We start from the raw sequence: 19,858 nt of genomic DNA, 5'->3' as shown, positions 1-19,858 counted from the left end.
TTGGTTTTGACAAACAAAAAAAAAAGAAACACTAACTTTTAATTTCTTGCCATTGAACGTTTATGTAAAAGACAAACACAAATACTCCACCTGTGTAACCAGAGAAGAACTTAAAAGGAGGCCATGGCAGCAATGCACACTTAAGACACACGGCAAAAATATTAAAACTTATAAACAAAAACAACCGGAACTGACTGGAACTTGTACTTTAACCTGAATAAAAACATTTGAGATCGAGTGGAACGTTTAGTTAGGACTGCAACCGTTCAACACACAGCTTGAGTAAGGACAGCTGAAGCTCCATCATCTTCTCCAGATGCTCCATCTGTTAACACAGGGAAATAGATTATTATATATTTATTATTAAATGGTACTTCAAAATAAAATAATAGAGTAACATCGGCCGTGCCGTGCCGCCCAGCCAAAATACAATTGTACACTATACAGGTCAGCATAAAGAGCCCAGACCTTGGTCTTCAGGCTCGGACAGCAGCATCCAGAGTGTTGGGCTTCTGGGGGGGGGGGGGAAGAAATCGATCAACGATAGATTTCACTATTTGGATGATCAGTAAAATTGTTACAATTGTAACATGACCAACCCTTATGGAGCTCTGATGCGGTGCTCTGCATTGGTTTTGGGCTTTGGGGAGTCAGCTGCAAGCCTACTGTGGGCTCAGCGGCCACCGCTTTATTTTCTACGCTCCTGTCCACGGTAGATATTGGGTGAGAGTACTGAAGCAGAGTTGTAGAACTGGTGCTATCCTTGTGTTCCATGGCAGAAGATGGGCTTGAAGGACTTTTGACGTGGGCCCGCAGCGCATCCAAGACCATGGCAGTGAGGTGGGCACCGCCACGCTCAGCGGGCAAGGTGATTGAAAGGATGTTGACGGAGCCGTCGAATGAATGCGCGGTGGCGAGGACGCTGTTCAGCAACAAGCTGTGAAACATCTGCAACACTTTTGGCGGCCACACGGCGGGGAAGTGCTCCTTGCCTGCAGCAGATGGACGAGAGGCACGACGATACCGCTGGCAAGTTTCAAGGGACAAGGAGATCGGAAGGTCTTACCGGTCAGAGCACAGCGGGCTATCCGGAAGGGGAGCCGCAGCATGTGTTCCGGGATGGGCAAAATTCGAGATACTGGTCGTTTTTCGGTGTTGCCGAAATCGGCATAGATGACCGAGACCTCATCGTCGGCCACCTCCAGAACCACAGCACGGTACCAGTTGTCATCAGCTGGTAAAATAAAGACCTTTTGGTGAGTATTTCATTGGAGCTGGTAGGCTTTGGAGTTAATTCCAATACAATCCACTCATATCCTTATCATAGTTCCCGGGCCAGACTTTCATTCCTAACATTCCTGGCTAAAATGTTACCACGTATAATAGATGAAACCAGACCATTTTGGCGGGAAGCACAAATCCTAGGCAATACAGCTGGAATAGGTGCAGATTCTGGATGATCTAGAAAGTTTTCTGTGCAGGTTATTGTGTGCAGCTGCTCTATAAGAGTCCACAACTCAATACAAAGGGTAGAATAATGAGCACAAAAGGTACAAAGCACATATAGAACAGGAATATATGACACTTTTACTGATAAAATAATAAACAATTCAATGTGGACTATTAGAATTAGAAGGTTAAAATAGTGTGCATGTATCAAATATATACATATATACACACACACACGTATATGTATATACATTTATATACGTATATACATATACATATCCCAGGTCAACTTTGTTGAGCGCGGCCCGCGAGTACCGCCCCCCCAACCCACCCACTTTAGAATCTTTCCACTTGAACTCCAAAAGTTAACCACATTAACTTGGTTATGGGGCCACATATTTGGATTTTTTTTAAATATATATTTAAAAGATCTGTAATATTTATATGACAAACATGCAAGAAAAAAAAACTACTCAGAGAAGGGGGGCAAACACCTTCCCCACCCCCCGACTGTACTTGCCAAAGAACTGTTGAGTGTCCTGGAAATGCCATTAAAGTGGACCCGGTCGTTACCTGTGGAATGTATGCTAGGCTATATAGTCATTTGATTGCATACCCGTCTTTAAAAGAGGGCACGCGCCGTGTAATTACATCTGCTAGCAGACACCAAATTACCAGCTTTGGTGTGCAGGTGGGGTCTCACGTTAGTAAACACAAAGTGGACGCTCATGGAGCGGCGCAAGAAGAAGCAATATCAGATTATCTGTTTGAGACAAGGCTGCTCACCGGAGAACTGGGCGCAACACGCCGCTCCGGGGGTAGGTCTGCTGTGGTCACTGGAGGAGGGCAAAGTGGACCGGTTGGTGCAGAACGAAGCCAGCTCCTGCATCATCTCGCTATGCTTTTGCTGGTCCACTGCAAAACACGATGGAAAGCGCTCATAACCGCAAAGCTGTTTTGCTTCCTTAATTACGTTCTTACCCTGGTTGGGACCGAGCAGGTAGAAAAGGGAAGGGCTGGTAACAGCTGCGACGCAGGGCTTGAAGGGCTCATTAATGGGCAGCTCCGTTGTCTTCCAGTCGACTGGAAAAGTTGGGCCTGCAGGGAGGAGCGTCACACGGCATTCCAATCATGATCCCTAAATCACTTCACCTTATTTTCAGGACACTCTCGCTGACCTGATAACGCCGTTGCGACACTTCCCACTGCGGGCATCTGTTTGGAGGGCCGGGTTTGGCTGTGCGGCTTCTCTTTTATGTCTTCTGGCTGTGCAGCCCCGGGCGACAAGCTGGAGTGCACCCCTTTCGGAATTTCGCCAGGAACTCGACCGAGGAGATTTGAGATGAGGCCAGCTGTGATGCTGTGCCCTCTGACCTCCAGCTCCACGCCATAACCGTGTTCGGTGACGGTGAGAACGCGTGCGTTCAGCTTCTCTCCATCCACTTGGGCGCGGAACCACAGAATGGCTTCACTGCTCCACTCGGAACCCATGGCCTCCACACCTAAAAATACAGAATAAATTCATACTATAAGAACCTTTCTATGAAAACGACTAATGACTGGTATTACATGATTAGGATCATCAAAATCACTGATTCACAAACAAAAGTACCACTGGTGTATATAAGGAATTAGACCTGCAAGCAATGGCTAGTTTCAGTCAACAACTCACCTCACAAAAGCCACTTTCCTGTAAGTACAGGCCAAACATTCCAGGCTAAAAAAAAATTATTCCAAGTAGCAACAAAGCTAAATATTATTTTTAAATCTACTTAAAAAAAAAAGTTAAAAAAATAAAAAATTAAAATAAAGGCGGCACAGTGGTCGAGTGGTTAGCGCGGAGACTCTCTGTGTGGAGTTTGCATGTTCTCCGGTTTCCTCCCACATTCCAAAAAAAACATGCTAGGTTAATTGGCGACTCCAAATTGTCCATAGGTATGAATGTGAGTGTGAATGGTTGTTTGTCTATATGTGCCCTGTGATTGGCTGGCCACCAGTCCAGGGTGTACCCCGCCTCTCGCCCCAAGACAGCTGGGATAGGCTCCAGCAACCCCCGCAACCCTCGTGAGGATAAGAGGTAGAAAATGAATAAATGAATAAATGCATTGCAGTATTTGATTTGACTAATAATAGGCTATAGTCAACCACAAGACAGCGATCAATTAATTAATTTATGAATTTTTTAAACTTAATGACTGTATTGAGTAAAAAGCGGTAGAAAATGAATGAATGAAAATAAAATAAAATCTTAAGTACTGATGTAAAATTGAGCATTTTTTTAAATAAAAAAAAAATCCTCATTAAGACTACCTGACAGGAAGCAGCGAACAGCGAGGAAGGGCAGCTGCAGGAGTCGAGGTGTCACTGAGCGAAGGTGCCTTTTATCCAATTCCATGCTGTAACCGTAGTCCACAAAGCTGACGGCCACCGTGTCTTCAGACTGACCATTGACCTTTGCACGGTACCAGGCGCCGTCACCTGAGGAGGCAGAGGACAACATTTGAACAAAATATCAAACTAATATTAAGTCTTAAACATTTGAGGGCTACCTGGAAACATGGCACAGCAGGGCTCCCCCACTTTGGGTTCAAAGGTGGCCACGTCTTCCTCGCAGTGTTGTTTCAAATCAGCGCCGAGGGTGATAAGTTGCTGATGGTCTGGCAAGAAAACAGTATGTCATTTCCACACATCTTTAATGTGCTTATTTTTGGGGTGCAATTACCGTTGGGGTTGTCAATGTGGCAAAAAAACTCTCCGGGGTTCACAACAACAGTGGCGGTCAGCACCACTGACTGGCCCTCGGTAGGAAGCTCAACAGAAGACCATACCAGAGGTTTGCACACTAAGGAGCACATTAACAAGAACATGAATCAAAATACAAACTGGCTTCCAGTACTTTTTGTTTTTTACCTTGTGGTTCAAGAGCAGGAGCAGGAGCCGTGGGTTGCTCAGCTTGCTGGACATCGTCGCCCATAACGGTGGCGGGAATGCCATACCCAGCGGATATCAGGAGCTCTGTGATGTTTGACTGAGGGTCGCTTGCCTCGTCCACCATGGTGACCAAAGCTTTGCCCTCGTGTGCCCCTTGGATCTGCGCACGCAGGATCCTGTTGGACACGCTCCGCTGCAGGGCCAACAGGCACACCTCGGGCCAACTCTCCCCGATGGGCTGCACTCCTGCGTGGATAAAAAGAACACATCATCTGGAAGCTTCAAAGCTAATAATGCAAACAAGCGGCTGTTTTTAATACTAATGACCAGCAGGGGGCAGCAAGTCACCACCAGTCTAAGTGAATTTGATTCCTGTAACGTGGGTTAACACAAAGCAAGTGACACATAAATGCTATTAGCAACACATTCGCTCTAAGAGAGGCTCAACACCAGTTGGAGATATGAAGTGATAATGAAAATGCAAGCAAAAATTGTGAAAACTAAATCAAATAAATTTTATTTGTAGAGCACTTTTCCTGCAAATACATGCAATACAAAGTGCTTTACAGAATTAAAAACAATTACCACAATTAAAAGGAAAAACAATTATCAAGAAAGCCACCTTTGGGGCCGTCCACACTGAGAGGAGCTGCAGGCTGTGCCATCGGGGGACCAGCACCCGGGCCCCCGACTCCGACAGACGGGCGGACCCCCACATTAAAAAGGGAGGAACCCCCAGCCGGCCAGGTCGACGGTACCCAAGGATGGCACCCCCTCAGCAGACCTGACACAACCCCCAGTGTGAAGGACCCCCCACCTGAGGAAACACTGGAGTTGAGAGCTAAAGCCTAAAAGCATAAAATAGGACTAAAAAGATAAAAACATAAGAAAAGTTGAAAAATATTAGTTAAAAACCTGATTAAAAAGGTGTGTCTTTAATCTTTTTTTTAGAAATATCAACAGTCCAACTATTACTATACTATACTACAACTATTACTATAACTTCATCAAGCATCATTGCAAACAAAGCCATCAGGCGTCATACATATTTGAAAAGATCTATCATATACATTGACAATAAAAGATATACATAAAAAGTCAACTTTCAACCACAGTTTAACACATTCGCATCCATTTTAAAACCTTTCCCGTCTTACCAGCGAGGGCACAGGGAATGGCCTGCATTGGCAAGGCCAGCAAGGAAGAGCTGATGGGTCTCAAATCCCCTAAATCCACGTCCTCAGAGTTTCCGAAATCAATGTATCCGACACAAACGCGTTCCTCTGACGAATAGCCCAGCACTTTGGCCCGGTACCACTGCTTGTCCTCTGGAAGTCCACATGGGAAGTCATGTCATCAGATCATGTAAATGACGTGTTTGTACGTGTGTGTTTTTTTTTTTTTTTGCACCTGAGAACTGGGCGCAGCAAACTGTGCCGGGCGCCGGTCTGAAGTTGTCGGGGGTGGACACCTGACTGCAGTGGAGCCTCAACTTCAGTTGCAACTCCTGAATCACTCCTGCCGATAAAGCACTCTCGGAATTTTGGGAAAACGCACCTAACGCCACGTACTAAATACTCACCAGCGTTCTCCACCTTCTGCACGATCATGTTATCTGGGGACTGCAGGTGGGTGATCACCACAGAGAAGGAGTCACCCACCGCCTGTGTCAAAGGCTCTGGGACCTGAGCCCAGGTGTTGTCATCCTTCCCTTGAGAACGGCGTTTGAAGTTTTCCAAGGAAGCGCTCAGCATGGCGTCTGAGGGGGTGGGCAAAACAGGATACAGGAATGTAATGATGTCAATTTAGGACAATAAAGGACATCCATCCATCCATCCATCCATCGCCAGTCAAGCCAGGAGCTATACATCCATCCATCCATCCATCCATCCATCACCAGTCAAGCCAGGAGCTATACATCCATCCATCCATCGCCAGTCAAGCCAGGAGCTATACATCCATCTATCCATCCATCCATCCATCGCCAGTCAAGCCAGGAGCTATACATCCATCCATCCATCGCCAGTCAAGCCAGGAGCTATACATCCATCTATCCATCCATCCATCCATCCATCGCCAGTCAAGCCAGGAGCTATACATCCATCTATCCATCCATCCATCCATCGCCAGTCAAGCCAGGAGCTATACATCCATCTATCCATCCATCCATCCATCCATCGCCAGTCAAGCCAGGAGCTATACATCCATCCATCCATCCATCCATCGCCAGTCAAGCCAGGAGCTACACGGAGTGCGAGCAGTCAGCAAGCAGACGTGGATATAAATGAAGGCACAAAGGTGATAGTTAAGCCGAATGCCGCAGTTCCAGTTTGCATGTGCAGCACATCCTTCCTCCCGATAGTCAACACTTACTTGGTTATCCATAACCAGGATATCCCGGCTTAATCTCTTATCCTTAGCTTTGTTCAATAAAAGAGAAACTTACTAATATTTTGCTGAGTGGGTGTAACGTCCACTGTTGCTTTCACCGCAAAACCCCGCTCAATAAGGAATGAGCTCAAATAATTTCCTAGGAAAAAAAAAAAACAAAAAAAAAAAATCAGAATGCTTATTAAAATACTTTCAAGATGCGACTCGTCTTTGCAGAACATACCCACGGAAATCTGGATGTCCACAGCATGAACATGAACATTCTCCAATGTTTCCACCAGCTTTGTTGTCACAGTCCTGCCGGCCAGGAGTTGTTTCACAGCTGTGCAGGACTCAGTGGACCAGCAACCATTCGTCGGTTCCACAGCAGCAACATGGCACTCCATTGCCTGGGGGGGGGGGGGGGGGGGGGGGGATCATTTTGGCAGGCCTATGTCAGCTTTATAGTGTACCGTTATGGAAGGCAATCACACTAGTGCTGCATCATAAATTGTGCCTGTAGGAAGACGGCAACGGTCGGCAGGGGTGAGCCGACAGAAGCGGTAGAATTTATTTTGTACTAACGCAAGGATGAAAAGGCTCAATATCAGCAGGCAGCGGCCCGAGTCTGTCGTAGGGGACGTCTTCTTCATTCCCGTAGTCAATGTAGAGCACGTGTGCCTTTTTTTCAGCGACCACCTTCTGGACAAGGCCTCGGTACCAAATCTAGGTACAACAAAATTAGAATTAGAGCCAATGTTTTTATACATTTTAACAAAGTTCTGCTTACCAGATCGCCAGAGAACTGTGCCGTGCAGACCTCCCCGACAACGGGGACGTAAGTGGTCCCAGACGGGGAGCTGGAGGTTTTCTGGAGCTTGCTGCTGATGCTCCGCAGAGTGTCGAGCAGCTCGGGGCTTTGAGCAAGGAGAAAAAACCTCCCGGGGTTGTAGAACTCTACAACAGACGCCTAAAAATCCCACCCGGGATAATCGGGAGAAGCGTTTAAAATGCACATCACATATTGTTTACATTTAAGGAGTGTAGAGACCTGAATATCTGATCCCGGTTTAATTTTAAGTCTGCGCAGGTCCTTCAAATAAACCCTGTTGGGTTCAAACGCATCCGCCTGCTTCAATCAAAAAAGACGGAGCAATGATGATGTGTATTTAATATTTTAATGTGCAATGTGTCTTTTCATTACCTTTAAATCAGGTAGGTTGCCTCTGGTTGGTGTTACAGGCAAAGCAGTAGGCAGATTTTGGATCTCCCTTTAAAAAAAAAAAAAAAATCAGTATTTTAATACAATTTCATAGTATTCAAATACTGATTTTTGAATTGTATCCCAGAAAAATATGAATACAATTGCAAATTAAACAACTTTAAGAAAATTTGCATTATTGACAAACATTGACAAAAAAAAATCCAAAATTTTTCAGGAATTCTGATTTGAATTTAACGATTTATAAATTTTTAAAACACAACTACTTTTATATTTGACTAAAATGTCTAAAATGAAACAAAAAAAAATCAGTATTTTAATACAATTTCATAGTATCACATTATTGTATTTTATCACAGTATCATTATTGAATTGTATTTTAATACAATTTCATAGTATTAAAATACTGATTTTTTTCCATATACAGTGTTCAACTCTTTTTTTTTGTTTCATTTTAGACATTTAAGTCAAATATAAAAGTAGTTGTGTTTTAAAAATTTATAAATAGTTAAATTCAAATCAGAATTCCTGAAAAATTTTAGATTTTTTTTTGTCAATGTTTGAATTTTCTTTAAGTTGTTTAATTTGCAATTGTATTCATATTTTTCTGGGACTGTTTTATTTCAGTGTAGTCCCAAATCATCCTTTGTACTGTTCTGATGAAGATCATATTTAATGTTATTTGTGAAAAACAAAAATAACCCGAAAGTGGCCCTCGGGCTACACTTTGGACACCCCTGTCTTCTGCATTAGCTTACCTTTCAGGCTGCGCTTCAATGCAAATGTGCCTGTGTGCCTTCCAGTCTTCTTTCTGGCACAGCACAGAGCAGTATGTCGCCTTCTTGCATCGCTTGCACCGTAAATTCCCTGTCAAAATAAAGCATCCGCTTTAGTTGCATTGTAAAGGTAATGCGAAACATCCCTTTGTCACTCAGAAACATTACCTTGCTGAGCGCAAAAGTGGCAGAGGTGAACAGGTGATGCCTTTAGTGAAAGAGAAGAGAAATGTTTAAGTAACTGATAGGGAAGCCAATACTTGAGAATGAAATGCAGGTTGAGTACATACAGCTGATGTAGCCACACTGGCTGGTGGGACTATTGGGCCAGCAAGAGCAGAAATACAATTGTATTAACCTTTTGGGAACAGTGTGAATAACTCAACGAGTAAAGATTGTGAGGGTGTTTACTGGCTCCTCCAGGTGACAACGAAGCCGACATCAGTGGGCTCCCACCGGGCATGGCCAGTCCAGGAAACGGGCAGCCGACGGAGGGGCGGGATGACGGTTTTCGTAATGGTTGGTTAGGCCGCACCAGGCTCGGAGAAAAGGGGTGGTTCATTGGTGAACACCAGTCTGATTCAAAGACATATTTGCGACTTCAATGATGACCAGGATGCTAAATTATATTATGTTTGTCGTATTTACGCGAATGGGGAAAAGTGCAAACTTTTCATCAAGCTATCATAAAACCGCTAGCTAGCATAAATGCTAAATATTAGCATGCTTACGCTAATTAATGTAAAGTGTATACTTCACTTAACTTATGCACCGTTGCGTTAGTACATCATATATAGCAAAGGAAAGCGACCATAACTCCATTAAAATTGATAATTTTCAACTAATTACCTTAATGAGGCGGAGTGCGGCTGTTACCTGACCAGGGCAAGTTGAAGAAAGAGAATAAGGACGGTACGCATGCGCAATGATCTCAAGTGCTGATTGGTCCAAACAATTGCCAGTTGGAATGATTCAGTATTTTGTTTCACAATGAAAAGGGTATATTTCACAGAACAAACTCAATAAAGTTAATAAATTAATCATATTACATTTAGATTTATAGTGTATATGTTGTGTACATAAGGCGTATTTCATTTGATTCGATTAAACTTTGTTTAATGGTGAATTACATTCCACAAGAGAGGGAGGAGGTTGTTTATACATTTTTACGGTGACGTCACAGTAACCCTCTCCGCTCATTGGCTGATGCCCTCTCAACTTGCCCCTTCGGGGAAGTGGCCATATTTGTTGATGTGTCATAGCAAAGCTATTGTACGCGCTGGGCCGATCAGCTGCTGGCAAGGAAGCTCAAAGTTCACCTTTTTAACTCAAGTCGCCTTCCCACTGAGCCTCTCATGGATTTACCACACCCAGTGGGTGATTTGTCGAGTAGTTTGTATTTAAGGAAACGTGAGTTTTCTTCATAAGGGACCCTAGGTAAGCTAGCGCGGAGATGCTACAGTAGCTAGCGCAGCTAACGTCAACAACGTTTAAATATGCAGTTTATCCTCACTAATTCTGTTATATCTGTTAAATATCAACGTCGCGGCCCGTTTGGCGTTTATTGCACTCAACAATGTATAACACGGGCTAAATAGAACATTAGCGGACTTACTAACCTTGTGTGCTAACAACTGCTCGATTTGGGTTTGGCTAGATTTAAATGGCAGCAAATGAAAGCAAAACTACAGCGAATACAAACGATTAAATACATATAGTGTTTGATATCAACACTGTATCAGACGCCGCAAGTGCGCTTTCAGTAAGGCCACAAAGCCTTGCTATATTGACAGCTGACACCTGTCAAAAGGAGCGTCCACACCTATTCTCCATAAATGGCTGGTGGTTTTTTAGCGTTTTCTTATTTCAGTGCAATGCTTTTAACTATTTATTCAAAACTTAATGTTATCATTTTGATACTGTTGATGCGAATGAAAGGAAAGCTAATGTGCATTATGTTGTTGGCAGGGTAAGTGCTTGATTGTACCGCCTTGATGCATTTTTAAATGACTAAAAAATCAGAAGATTGTATACGTGTTTTAGATGATCCCTGAATCATGAATAAAACAACTAGTCAGTGCATTTAACACACTGAAGTTATGCAAAAGTCTTTTTAGGATTTAAGTGCACGCTGCAGTCATCTTAGGTTAGGATAATACAAAATGTCAGTTATGGAACACACAGACCTTTTAGAGACAAATGACCTCAGGGAAAACTGCTTTTTTTTTAACCCGAAAACCTTTACTACATCAACACGTGGAGTATAGCTGCAACAATTAATCACTGATTAATCATTAATGCAATTCACTGACAATGTTTTAGTATTTTGTTTGTAAATTAAAAAATTGTAAACATTCTCAAACATTTCAGCGTATTTTTCATTTGTCTTATTGACGCATACGTTTTGACTTTGGAAAAGAGTCACCAACGTTTTCTCCTATATTCTGAAATGTTGCGGACCGAACCGCTAACTGATTTTAAATTGATTTGGTGCGCCTGGAGCCTGACCGATTACTCGATTAACGTGAACAACAAGCTTGAGATTCGGCATATACCGATCGCATGCTTTTCCATGAAAATCGGGCGATATTGATCAGCGGCCGATCGATTGGAGCATGCCTAGTGTTTACTCATGTATTTGTCATTACAATTACATTACATTACCAACAACAAGGCCAAGAAAGTTAATTATAGGTTGAGTAAAGGGCCTAAAATAGTCTGTTTCTCCTTCAATTTTTGTCAGATGTGATACGGAAAGGCACCATGGAACAAGCTGATACAGCCTCTGATGTGCACATGATGGAAGCATCTGACGTGGAGTCGATGACAGGCCTGCAGCGCCAGAAGTGTACGAGTCAAGTGGAAAATCACGCATGTGAAGATTGCACAGATGAGTGTGTGCAGACAAAATACATTCCTGTGATCATCCAAACAGAGGTTGAAGAACAAGGAGGCGGGAGTGAGCTTTCCGCTGATAACAACACTGATAGCATGATAGCAAGTTCAGCAAAGGACGAAAGGCCACCTCGACCGAATGAAGACTCTCCAGGTGATGCAGTTGAAAGCTCCCGCTCCGTTCTTGAAGGGAGGATAGAAACGTTACTGACTTTTCAGAATGATTCCCTTGTCAAGGGGTCACCGCCGGACGTGGTTTTAAACGATCACAGCGATGGGATTTCGCCACAGAGCGACAGTGGATTAACCCAGAGTCTCCAACGTGCTTCTAAAGACTCTTCCCCAGACTCTACCACCACATCGGGTATCTCTAATGGCCCCTCCACTCCTACCTCGGACACCATCAGCTCCTCGCTCGCCTCCAGCCCACAACGCGGCGACAACGCTCCCGTGAGCCCCTCCGAGACCTCGTCCAGCCCGTACGACACAGACTGCAGCCGCAAGATGATTTCCCAAATCCGGCGCTCGTCGTCGCAGGAGGACCTGCTGGATGACTTGGAGTCTGAGCTGTTGGCCTGTCGGGTGTCTGACGTTGAACGAGAAGGCGAGAGGAAAGGAAGCCCACCTATGAACGGACTTCCCCCGGAGCAGGAGGACTGCATGGTGGAGTTTGAGAAGTGTGTCCAGTACAAATATGCACAGCAGGAAAAGTTCATTCAGAGGTAAAGTGTTTATTTTAATCTACTATATTGTATATTATTTATCCGTATCTTTTAATTTTGGATATATAAGGTTTCTCCTAGGAATTTGTTTTTAAAGGGGACCTATGCGGAAGACCAGGTTGGATGGAGCGGTTGATTTGCTGTGGTGACCCCTCAAGGGAAATGCCGAAAGAGAAAGAAGGACCTATGATGCTTTTTCCACTTTTCTGACCTATAAATGTTGTTATAATACTGCATTCTTGTGTTAAATGATGCCAAAGTTTCAGGTAATGAGGATTGCACATTTGGGATGGCTCTCTGTGATGTCACAGAGTGCCGGGCATCCTTATATGGCCACGTGCTGTTGGTCAGATACGCTCTCTGGAGTTCATTCATTCATTTACTACCGCTTTTTCCTCACAAGGGTTGCGGGGGGTGCTGGAGCCTATCCCAGCTGTCTTCGGGCGAGAGGCGGGGTACACCCTGGACTGGTGGCCAGCCAATCAGGGCACATATAGACAAACAACCATTCACACTCACATTCATACCTATGGACAATTTGGAGTCGCCAAATAACCTAGCATGTTTTTGGAATGGGTGGAGGGTGGAATTGACCCTGGTCTCCTAGCTGTAAGGTCTGCGCGCTAACCACTCGACCGCCGTGCCGCCCCCCTCTGGAGTTGCTAATAGCAATTTCCCACCACAATCAGTGGCTCTACCCACGTTTTTTTAAACACTAGTAGTCCCGCAAAAAAAACGTGTCATGACGACATTACAAGTTACGTCTATTGTAGAAAAACTAACGCTAAAATGCTAAAGCTACTTACCACTCAAGAGACGTCTTGAAGTGACCTCATTTCTGGAGAAACTTCGGACTGTCAAGTCTCTACTTCTGGATCGGATTTGGGATCCAACACATGTGGCTGGGGACATTTACAAAGGGGACATTGTAAAAAGATAAGCTGGAAGATCTAGAAAGCTTTCTGTGTTTATTGTGTGTAGCTGCTCTATCGGAGTCCACAACTCAGTACAAGTGCCAAAAAATGAGCATAATAGGTCCCCTTTAAGCTGTGGTGGAGGGCTTCCGCTGCTGTGACGTGTGCTGATGATCTGTCATGGTGGCAATTTTTTTTTTATATTTAGAATTTACTGTCTGTAATATTGCCAACTTTTGGGTCATTTTCACAGCCAACTCTAAATACCTATCACTCTGTGGTAGTTGGCATGCAAAGTTTGAAAACCATTGTACTATATCACCTCTTTTAATAATCATTTTAATAATAATAGTTTTGAGGTTTCTGTAGATGTCATAACTACTGTAAGTAGCTTAAAATGCTTAATCATGCAGTTAGTACTTGTATTTAAGTATTCTATGACTTGTGTACTACGCTCGTTTTATTATTATTATTACTGTTATAATAAATATTTCTAAATGTTGGAGTAGATTTGTTAATGAATTGTATGTGGGTGTGTCGCACAGGTTACTGGAGGAGAACAAGAGGCACCAGGATCTGATCCTGGGTATCTGCTCTGAGAAGGACAACATGAAGGAGGAACTGAAAAAGCGGGCCGAGACAGAGAAGCAGCACGTTGGCACCATTGGGAAAGTGAGCGCCTCTGATGACCAGTCTGGTGGATTCAGTGTTAACATAAAGGGATAATTCAGTCATACATTGGTATGAATGTGAGTGTGAATGGTTGTTTGTCTATATGTGCCCTGTGATTGGCTGGCGACCACTCCAGGGTGTACCCCGCCTCTCGCCCGGAGACAGCTGGGATAGGCTCCAGCACCCCCCCTCGCGACCCTTGTGAGGATAAGCGGTAGAAAATGAATGAATGAACATTTAAGATGGAACACGCCCGCCTTAGGAATGAAATAATTAAATTTCCTCACCAAATGCTTCTTGTCGAGGCGGTGCTCCTGTCAAGCAGGTTTGACATGTTGACTGACAACACGCTCACCCTTGTTTACAACGCTCTTGTGTCCCCTGTGTTGACAGTTGGAGGGCAGGGTGGAGGAGTTGCTGAGGGAGCTGAAAGAGACTCGGGACAAATTAATTCATCAGGACCAGGCAGCCAAGGCTGGCCTGGCGCAAATGCAAAAAGAGATGACGCACCGCCTTGAACAGGTAAAAGCAGGACACAGCAGCTTCAATATTCCTTGGTAGACCATCCATGTTGTTCACTCATGGGCCCTTTTTAGGTTTAGTACATATTTCTCCAATAAAGGTCTGGAAACCAATGGATGCTGTGCCCCATTGTCAAGTGCATTAACCACTTGTATGTTTGTGGTGAAGCTTAAAGTGGAGCTATTATGCTCATTTTCAGCCCTTTGCATTGAGTTGGAGACTCCTAATATCCACAGCAGTGATTTTCAACAACTGTGCCGCGGCACACAAGTGTGCCGTGAGAAATCGTCAGGTGTGCCGTGAGGAATTATTCAATATCACTTTTTTTAATTAACATGTATTAATAATTTTGTGCAAATATTATGTCATTGTCGCGTGTCATTGGTGTAAAGACTGGCAGAGCAATGTAATATTCGTTCGTGTGGCAACACGTAGCTGATTGCCTCGTTCCTCTCATAGACGTAGTGGTGACATTTTGTTAAATTAGTATGCGGATCAAAAAGGATCTGCTGTGGCGAGTCCGTAATCAGGAAAAAGCTGAAAGAAGCAAAATAATGTTGGTTATTGGTGTGCCGCAAAATTTTTCCAACGTAAAAAAAAAAACGTGCCGTGGCTCAAAAAAGGTTGAAAAACACTGATCTACAGTATAAAGATGGCACCACAATTCATTGTAGTTTTGGCTTCTGCTTTTAAGCAATAAAAACTAGTGACAACAGCAATCGTAACAATTAGTGACACATTCTGCCATTCAACAGCACAAATGAGAATTAACCATGAAATGCAGCTTTTGTGCAAAAAGGATTACTTCGTGTCGGCTCTCTAAGTCTTTTTGCACTTTGGCAAGAAGACAGCCCAGCTTTTCGCACACCATATACTCTTGTTATTGGATTTAATCACCTGTGCAGCAAATAGACATTTGTCCATCCAGAACATTGCACTCTGAGGTTGCCAGAATGTAAGATTCTTCTGATCTTGACATGTTTTTTTTCACACCTGGCAAGTTTTAATTTCACTGCCCATTGAACAATAGGGGAGAGATTTAGCACTCGGTCATCCCTGCATTGGGATTGGGACATGGCTTTTATTACACGATGCCCCAGAGGGTTTAAAAAGATTGCCATTTTATGGTGTGAGAGTTTCCTGCAACTAAAAAAAAATTTTTTTTTCTGTCTTCCTCCGCTGCATAACGAGTACATAACCGCAAACATTGCGTTCTGAAAATGCTAAGGAAAGGAAAATGGTGTCAGAGGTTGAAAAGTCAAGTTTCAGGAGATAGTAGTTGTTAGGATACTTGGCTCCCCCAACTTTCTTCCTTCTGCTTTAGGATGCCACAGGTGCTCAATTGGGCTCAGGTCACACTTAATAATAATAATAATACATTTTATTTGTATAGCGCTTTTCAAAATACTCAAAGACACTTTACAGAAGAATGAAGTTGAATAAAACCAACTAAAGTTGCTTAATACACAGTTAACACGTGAGTAAAAGCGGGGGTGGGGCACAGCAGTCAGATATAAAAAGTTAAGACATTAAAAACGGATTTAAAGAGGTGGGTTGTGGGAAAGTCAAGGGCAAGCACGGAGCGAATGGGGGTAAAGAGTTCCAGAGGGTGGGGGGCAGCGATGGAGAAGGCTCATGTCTCCCCTGGTTCGGAGCTTGGTCTTACAGGGGGAGTGCCAGGAGGTTTGAGTCTGAGGAGCGAAGGGGAGCTATTGATAGCCAGATATTTTGACATTAATAATGAGTGTCATTTTCAGTGAATACTAGCTATCCACTGTAGTAGTAGTAGTAGTCGTAGTACTAGTAACTGATCTACACAGTGAGATAAATTATTGTCCTTTCAGGCGGACAAGAAATGTGAGGAGGCACGCCAAGAGAAGGAGACCATGGTGATGAAATATGTGCGAGGAGAGAAGGAGGCCCTGGACTTGAGACGTGATAAGGAAAGTATAGAGAAGACGCTGAGGGAGGCCAAGAAGGAGGTGGACCGTCAGGCCCTACGAGGGAACCAGCTCGCTCAGGAGAGAGGCCGGCTGCAGCAACTGTGCGACGCCAAGGTTCCTTTTTTTGTGTGTTTACATCTTTTAAGGAAGTTAAATTTTTTTTCACATTTTTAACTAATTTTTTTTAATGTCTTCAGGAAGGGGAAGTCACTAGACTATCTCGCGAGGTGGAAAAGTTAAAGGAGGAAAACAACTCGCATCTTATAAAGGTCAGATGGGCGCAGAACAAACTCAAGAGTGAGGCCGACGCCCACAAGGCAAGTGTGATATGTTTTTTTTTATAATATTCTTTTGGCATTAAAATGCACATTAATTTAACATGTTTGTTGATCCCATTGAGCTACAAATATATTAAATTAATCAATCTTCAAATATATATTAGATAATACTATATATTCAGTGCAAAGAAGGAAGGCTCATAAGGACATTTAGTATGTTTTTATAATATTCCGGTTTCTGGAACATTCAGAATAACATGTTTACATGCACAAGCAACAGGCGTTATTCCTGTATACATGGTAATTGTAATCAATCGGGTTATCTCGATCCAAACAGCAAGTCTTGCTGTCTGGTTTTACAGCAAGATATGGGGAAATAACGATATAAATATTACAATGTAACCTGTATGTATTTCAAAATAAAATCAAACCATTACTAAGCCTGAATTTTCACTTTCTGTGGCTGTAATAGTAATGTGTCAAAAACGAGTGAGAAAACAGCTTCATATCCATGTAGATTTTGATCATAATTTGATTTTTTTTTTCATTTATCATATTGAAATGACATTTTAATGTTTGTTTGTCTCCATTTAGTTTCAGTTCTGTGTTGCTCATTTTATTTGCAGCTGCTCCCCCACACAAAAACATGATTACATTTCTATTTTTGATGCACTTGGCTAAATGAAATGCGTTGTCTATTGCGCAGTAATGACTCTGTAAGTAAAAATTCATTAAAGGTGGAAGCTATTTTGTGATAACGACAGAAGCTTTTATTTAGTGCTGCCCCAAGCAAAGACAACACTGGTGCATCTGAACGGACCACGGCAGAACAAACGCTTATGGGTCCAGAACCCGAACACACATGCTGAGCTATCATAATGGCATGAAATGGAGTTACAAACATTGTGCGCATACGGAGCCCATTTTAGTCTTAATCAAATGATCCCTGAGTGTGTTGGTGATGTGGAGCTTTTAGCTAAAGCAGACACTGTTCCGGAGTTAAAGTACCCATATTAGTCTCGGAAGCGTGTTGTCCAAAACGTAGCATTGATGCAGGAATCTAGACGGTTTAAAAGTGCTTTTAGTATAAGCCCTAATGGAAAGACACTGTTTTGTGTGTCTGTAGCTTTAATGCTAATGAGCTGTGTTTGTCTGACTCAGACAGTGTGCGTAGCGCCAAGACGGGCTATTGTGCACTTAATCGACTTTTTATATGTACACCAGGGGTCTCAAACTCACGGCCCGCGGGCTAGATGCTAGTTTGAGGCCCCCCACCTTGATACCAAAGTTTCATGTTGAAATGACTGCTGTGTGCACACCGGACACAATTAACATGATTTTGCCCCGTCCATACTGTTACCCTACCCTGTTACCCCCGCCCTGTTTTGCTTTGGATTAGCAATGAAGCTAAAGGCTTATATGACGCTGGGTACAAATAAATGCAGGAAATGATTTGGAATAAAACGGAAAATACATTTCATCAAACATGTTGTTAAAGTTACAACGCTGCTCCCAGATGGAACTGAGTACGATGCTAACTTGCTAATTGGGTCAAATTATTAAGTTTCATTAATGTTCATGGTAAAGGTTAAATAACTGTTAATACTGTACATTTGAATCTGGAAAAAATAATTTCTCTACCAACTGTATGTGGTTTCTTACGTTTTTCTTATTTGCTGTTTTATTATTATTTTACTTATTTATTACTGATTGATTGATTTATTGTCTTTATTATTAATTTGTTTATTGTTTTTTTCTTATTTCGTGTATAGAAAAATAAAAATTAAGATATTTGAGAACAGTGGAATGTTTTATCAGATATTTTGGAGTGGGAAAACCGGAACCAAAGTACTGAAAAAGTGTAGGGTATAGCAGAAGCAAAAGCATTGAAGATTTTTTTTTTCCAGTTTTTAATAAATGCGTTTTGGGTTTGTTTTTTTTGAAAACCTGATGCGGCCCGGCTTCACCCAGAACCTAGCTCCGGTGGCCCCCAGGTAAATTGAGTTTGAGACCCCTGATGTACACTGTAACTCTGCATGTGCCCGACGTCATAGATATCGTATATCACATACAACAACGTAACAATAAGGTGTGGGACAGGAGGACTCAAACATTATTAGCAACACTAGCATAGATATGTGAGCTACGGTGCTAACATTACTGTCATTCCCTTACTTGTAGCTGACTGATGGGTATTTTAAGATACGTAGCGAAGCCTACAAAGCTGTGCTCTACCAGCAAAATGGTACTCGGGTATTCCGGCGGGCGTATACACGGCTAGGGGTCATCAAGTAAGAAGGTTTATCATTCATGATCCCAAGTAAAGCAACCGTTACGGCACCTCTGCTGTCAAAACTACAACAAATAAGTGATTTTGCTTGCACTGGATGCTGATAGATCAACTCTAGGGGCACGTATTACTGTTAGAACGCCATTCAAACTCTTTTTTTTTTATATCTCTGTGTAGGAGTCGAAAGACAAGCTGAGGGACGTCACGTCCAAACTGGCGCAAGCCAAAGAAGAGACCGAGCAGATCCGCAAGAACTGCCAAGACATGATCCGAACATACCAGGTCCATACCACACACATGATTAGAGCATTAGTTTCCATGTGCACCTGATGATGGTGCTAAAGAGCTAGCTCGGGCTACTGTTTACTCTGGCTTTCACGTAACTAAACCATGTCAAGCAAGTAATAATAGAACAATGGCCCTGATATGAGAGGACAAAGTGGATAATTACCCGATTGTAAAGCATATTATTTGTCCTCCAGGAATCCGAAGAGATCAAGTCCAACGAGCTGGATGCTAAACTCAGGGAGACCAAAGGAGAACTGGAGAAACACAAGCAGGAGCAAACTGACCAATTAGAGGTGATAATTACTTTATATAAATGATACATTTCTATTAGGTGATAATGGACATTTATTCATAGCTCTTTGACAGTCATAATTGCAGTGACTGAATGATGAAGCAACATGGACTCGATCCAAACACAATGGCCTGCTTTTAATTTGTTTCCCCTCCCCGCCTGCTTTAATTCTGAAGGGATTGACATAAAAATAAACGGCCTAGAAATAATCAATATGAAGCAGAGTGTTCGGACAACATACCCAGAAGACGTTCCTCACATGCTGTCCACTTCCATCATTTACCACGAATGTTT

The 19,858-nt window shown here is 42.9% G+C and overlaps 2 protein-coding genes across 2 annotated transcripts in view; one reads left to right on the top strand and one right to left on the bottom strand.

Annotated features, from left to right (window-relative positions):
• Positions 1-65: 65 nt before the first annotated feature.
• Positions 66-12,350, bottom strand: tdrd1 (tudor domain containing 1). Its single transcript, XM_078788844.1, has 25 exons — positions 12,036-12,350; positions 9,160-9,324; positions 9,039-9,076; positions 8,917-8,956; positions 8,731-8,839; positions 7,955-8,021; positions 7,802-7,882; positions 7,541-7,720; positions 7,336-7,476; positions 6,995-7,160; positions 6,827-6,910; positions 5,963-6,139; positions 5,791-5,898; positions 5,538-5,708; positions 4,360-4,626; positions 4,172-4,291; positions 3,999-4,106; positions 3,760-3,927; positions 2,628-2,951; positions 2,431-2,547; positions 2,236-2,364; positions 1,067-1,234; positions 600-992; positions 469-512; positions 66-325 (listed from the first exon to the last, which is right to left on the bottom strand). The coding sequence occupies exons 2-25, from the start codon at positions 9,308-9,310 to the stop codon at positions 251-253; spliced, it is 3,426 nt and encodes a 1,141-aa protein (XP_078644970.1). The 5' UTR covers positions 9,311-9,324; positions 12,036-12,350; the 3' UTR covers positions 66-250.
• ccdc186 (coiled-coil domain-containing protein 186) overlaps positions 9,985-19,858 on the top strand; it is a 17,904-nt gene continuing 8,030 nt past the window's right edge. Inside the window, exons 1-8 of the mRNA XM_058062690.2 lie at positions 9,985-10,185; positions 11,492-12,365; positions 13,825-13,951; positions 14,345-14,473; positions 16,318-16,530; positions 16,614-16,733; positions 19,162-19,266; positions 19,467-19,565. Of these exons, the coding sequence (XP_057918673.2) occupies positions 11,512-12,365; positions 13,825-13,951; positions 14,345-14,473; positions 16,318-16,530; positions 16,614-16,733; positions 19,162-19,266; positions 19,467-19,565 (1,647 nt within the window). The 5' untranslated portion in view covers positions 9,985-10,185; positions 11,492-11,511. The remainder of the gene's footprint in view (positions 10,186-11,491; positions 12,366-13,824; positions 13,952-14,344; positions 14,474-16,317; positions 16,531-16,613; positions 16,734-19,161; positions 19,267-19,466; positions 19,566-19,858) is intronic.

This window comes from Doryrhamphus excisus, unplaced genomic scaffold (assembly GCF_037039965.1).
Source record: "Doryrhamphus excisus strain RoL-2023G ecotype Guam unplaced genomic scaffold, RoL_Dexc_Guam_v1.1 HiC_scaffold_24, whole genome shotgun sequence".
Taxonomy (NCBI): domain Eukaryota; kingdom Metazoa; phylum Chordata; class Actinopteri; order Syngnathiformes; family Syngnathidae; genus Doryrhamphus; species Doryrhamphus excisus.
The sequence above is the reverse complement of the archived record's forward strand: the minus strand, read 5'-3'. Positions and strand labels throughout refer to the sequence as shown.

What these genes read in the sequence shown, in the direction of transcription:
- tdrd1 (XM_078788844.1), bottom strand. Translation starts at nt 9,310, where the DNA reads ATGAACCACCCCTTTTCTCCGAGCCTGGTGCGGCCTAACCAACCATTA. An exon ending in CGCATCAGAGCTCCATAAGG is followed by an intron (nt 513 to 599) that starts GTTGGTCATGTT and finishes CCCCCCCCCCAG; the next exon opens with AAGCCCAACACTCTGGATGC. An exon ending in GTCCGAGCCTGAAGACCAAG is followed by an intron (nt 326 to 468) that starts GTCTGGGCTCTT and finishes CTGTGTTAACAG; the next exon opens with ATGGAGCATCTGGAGAAGAT.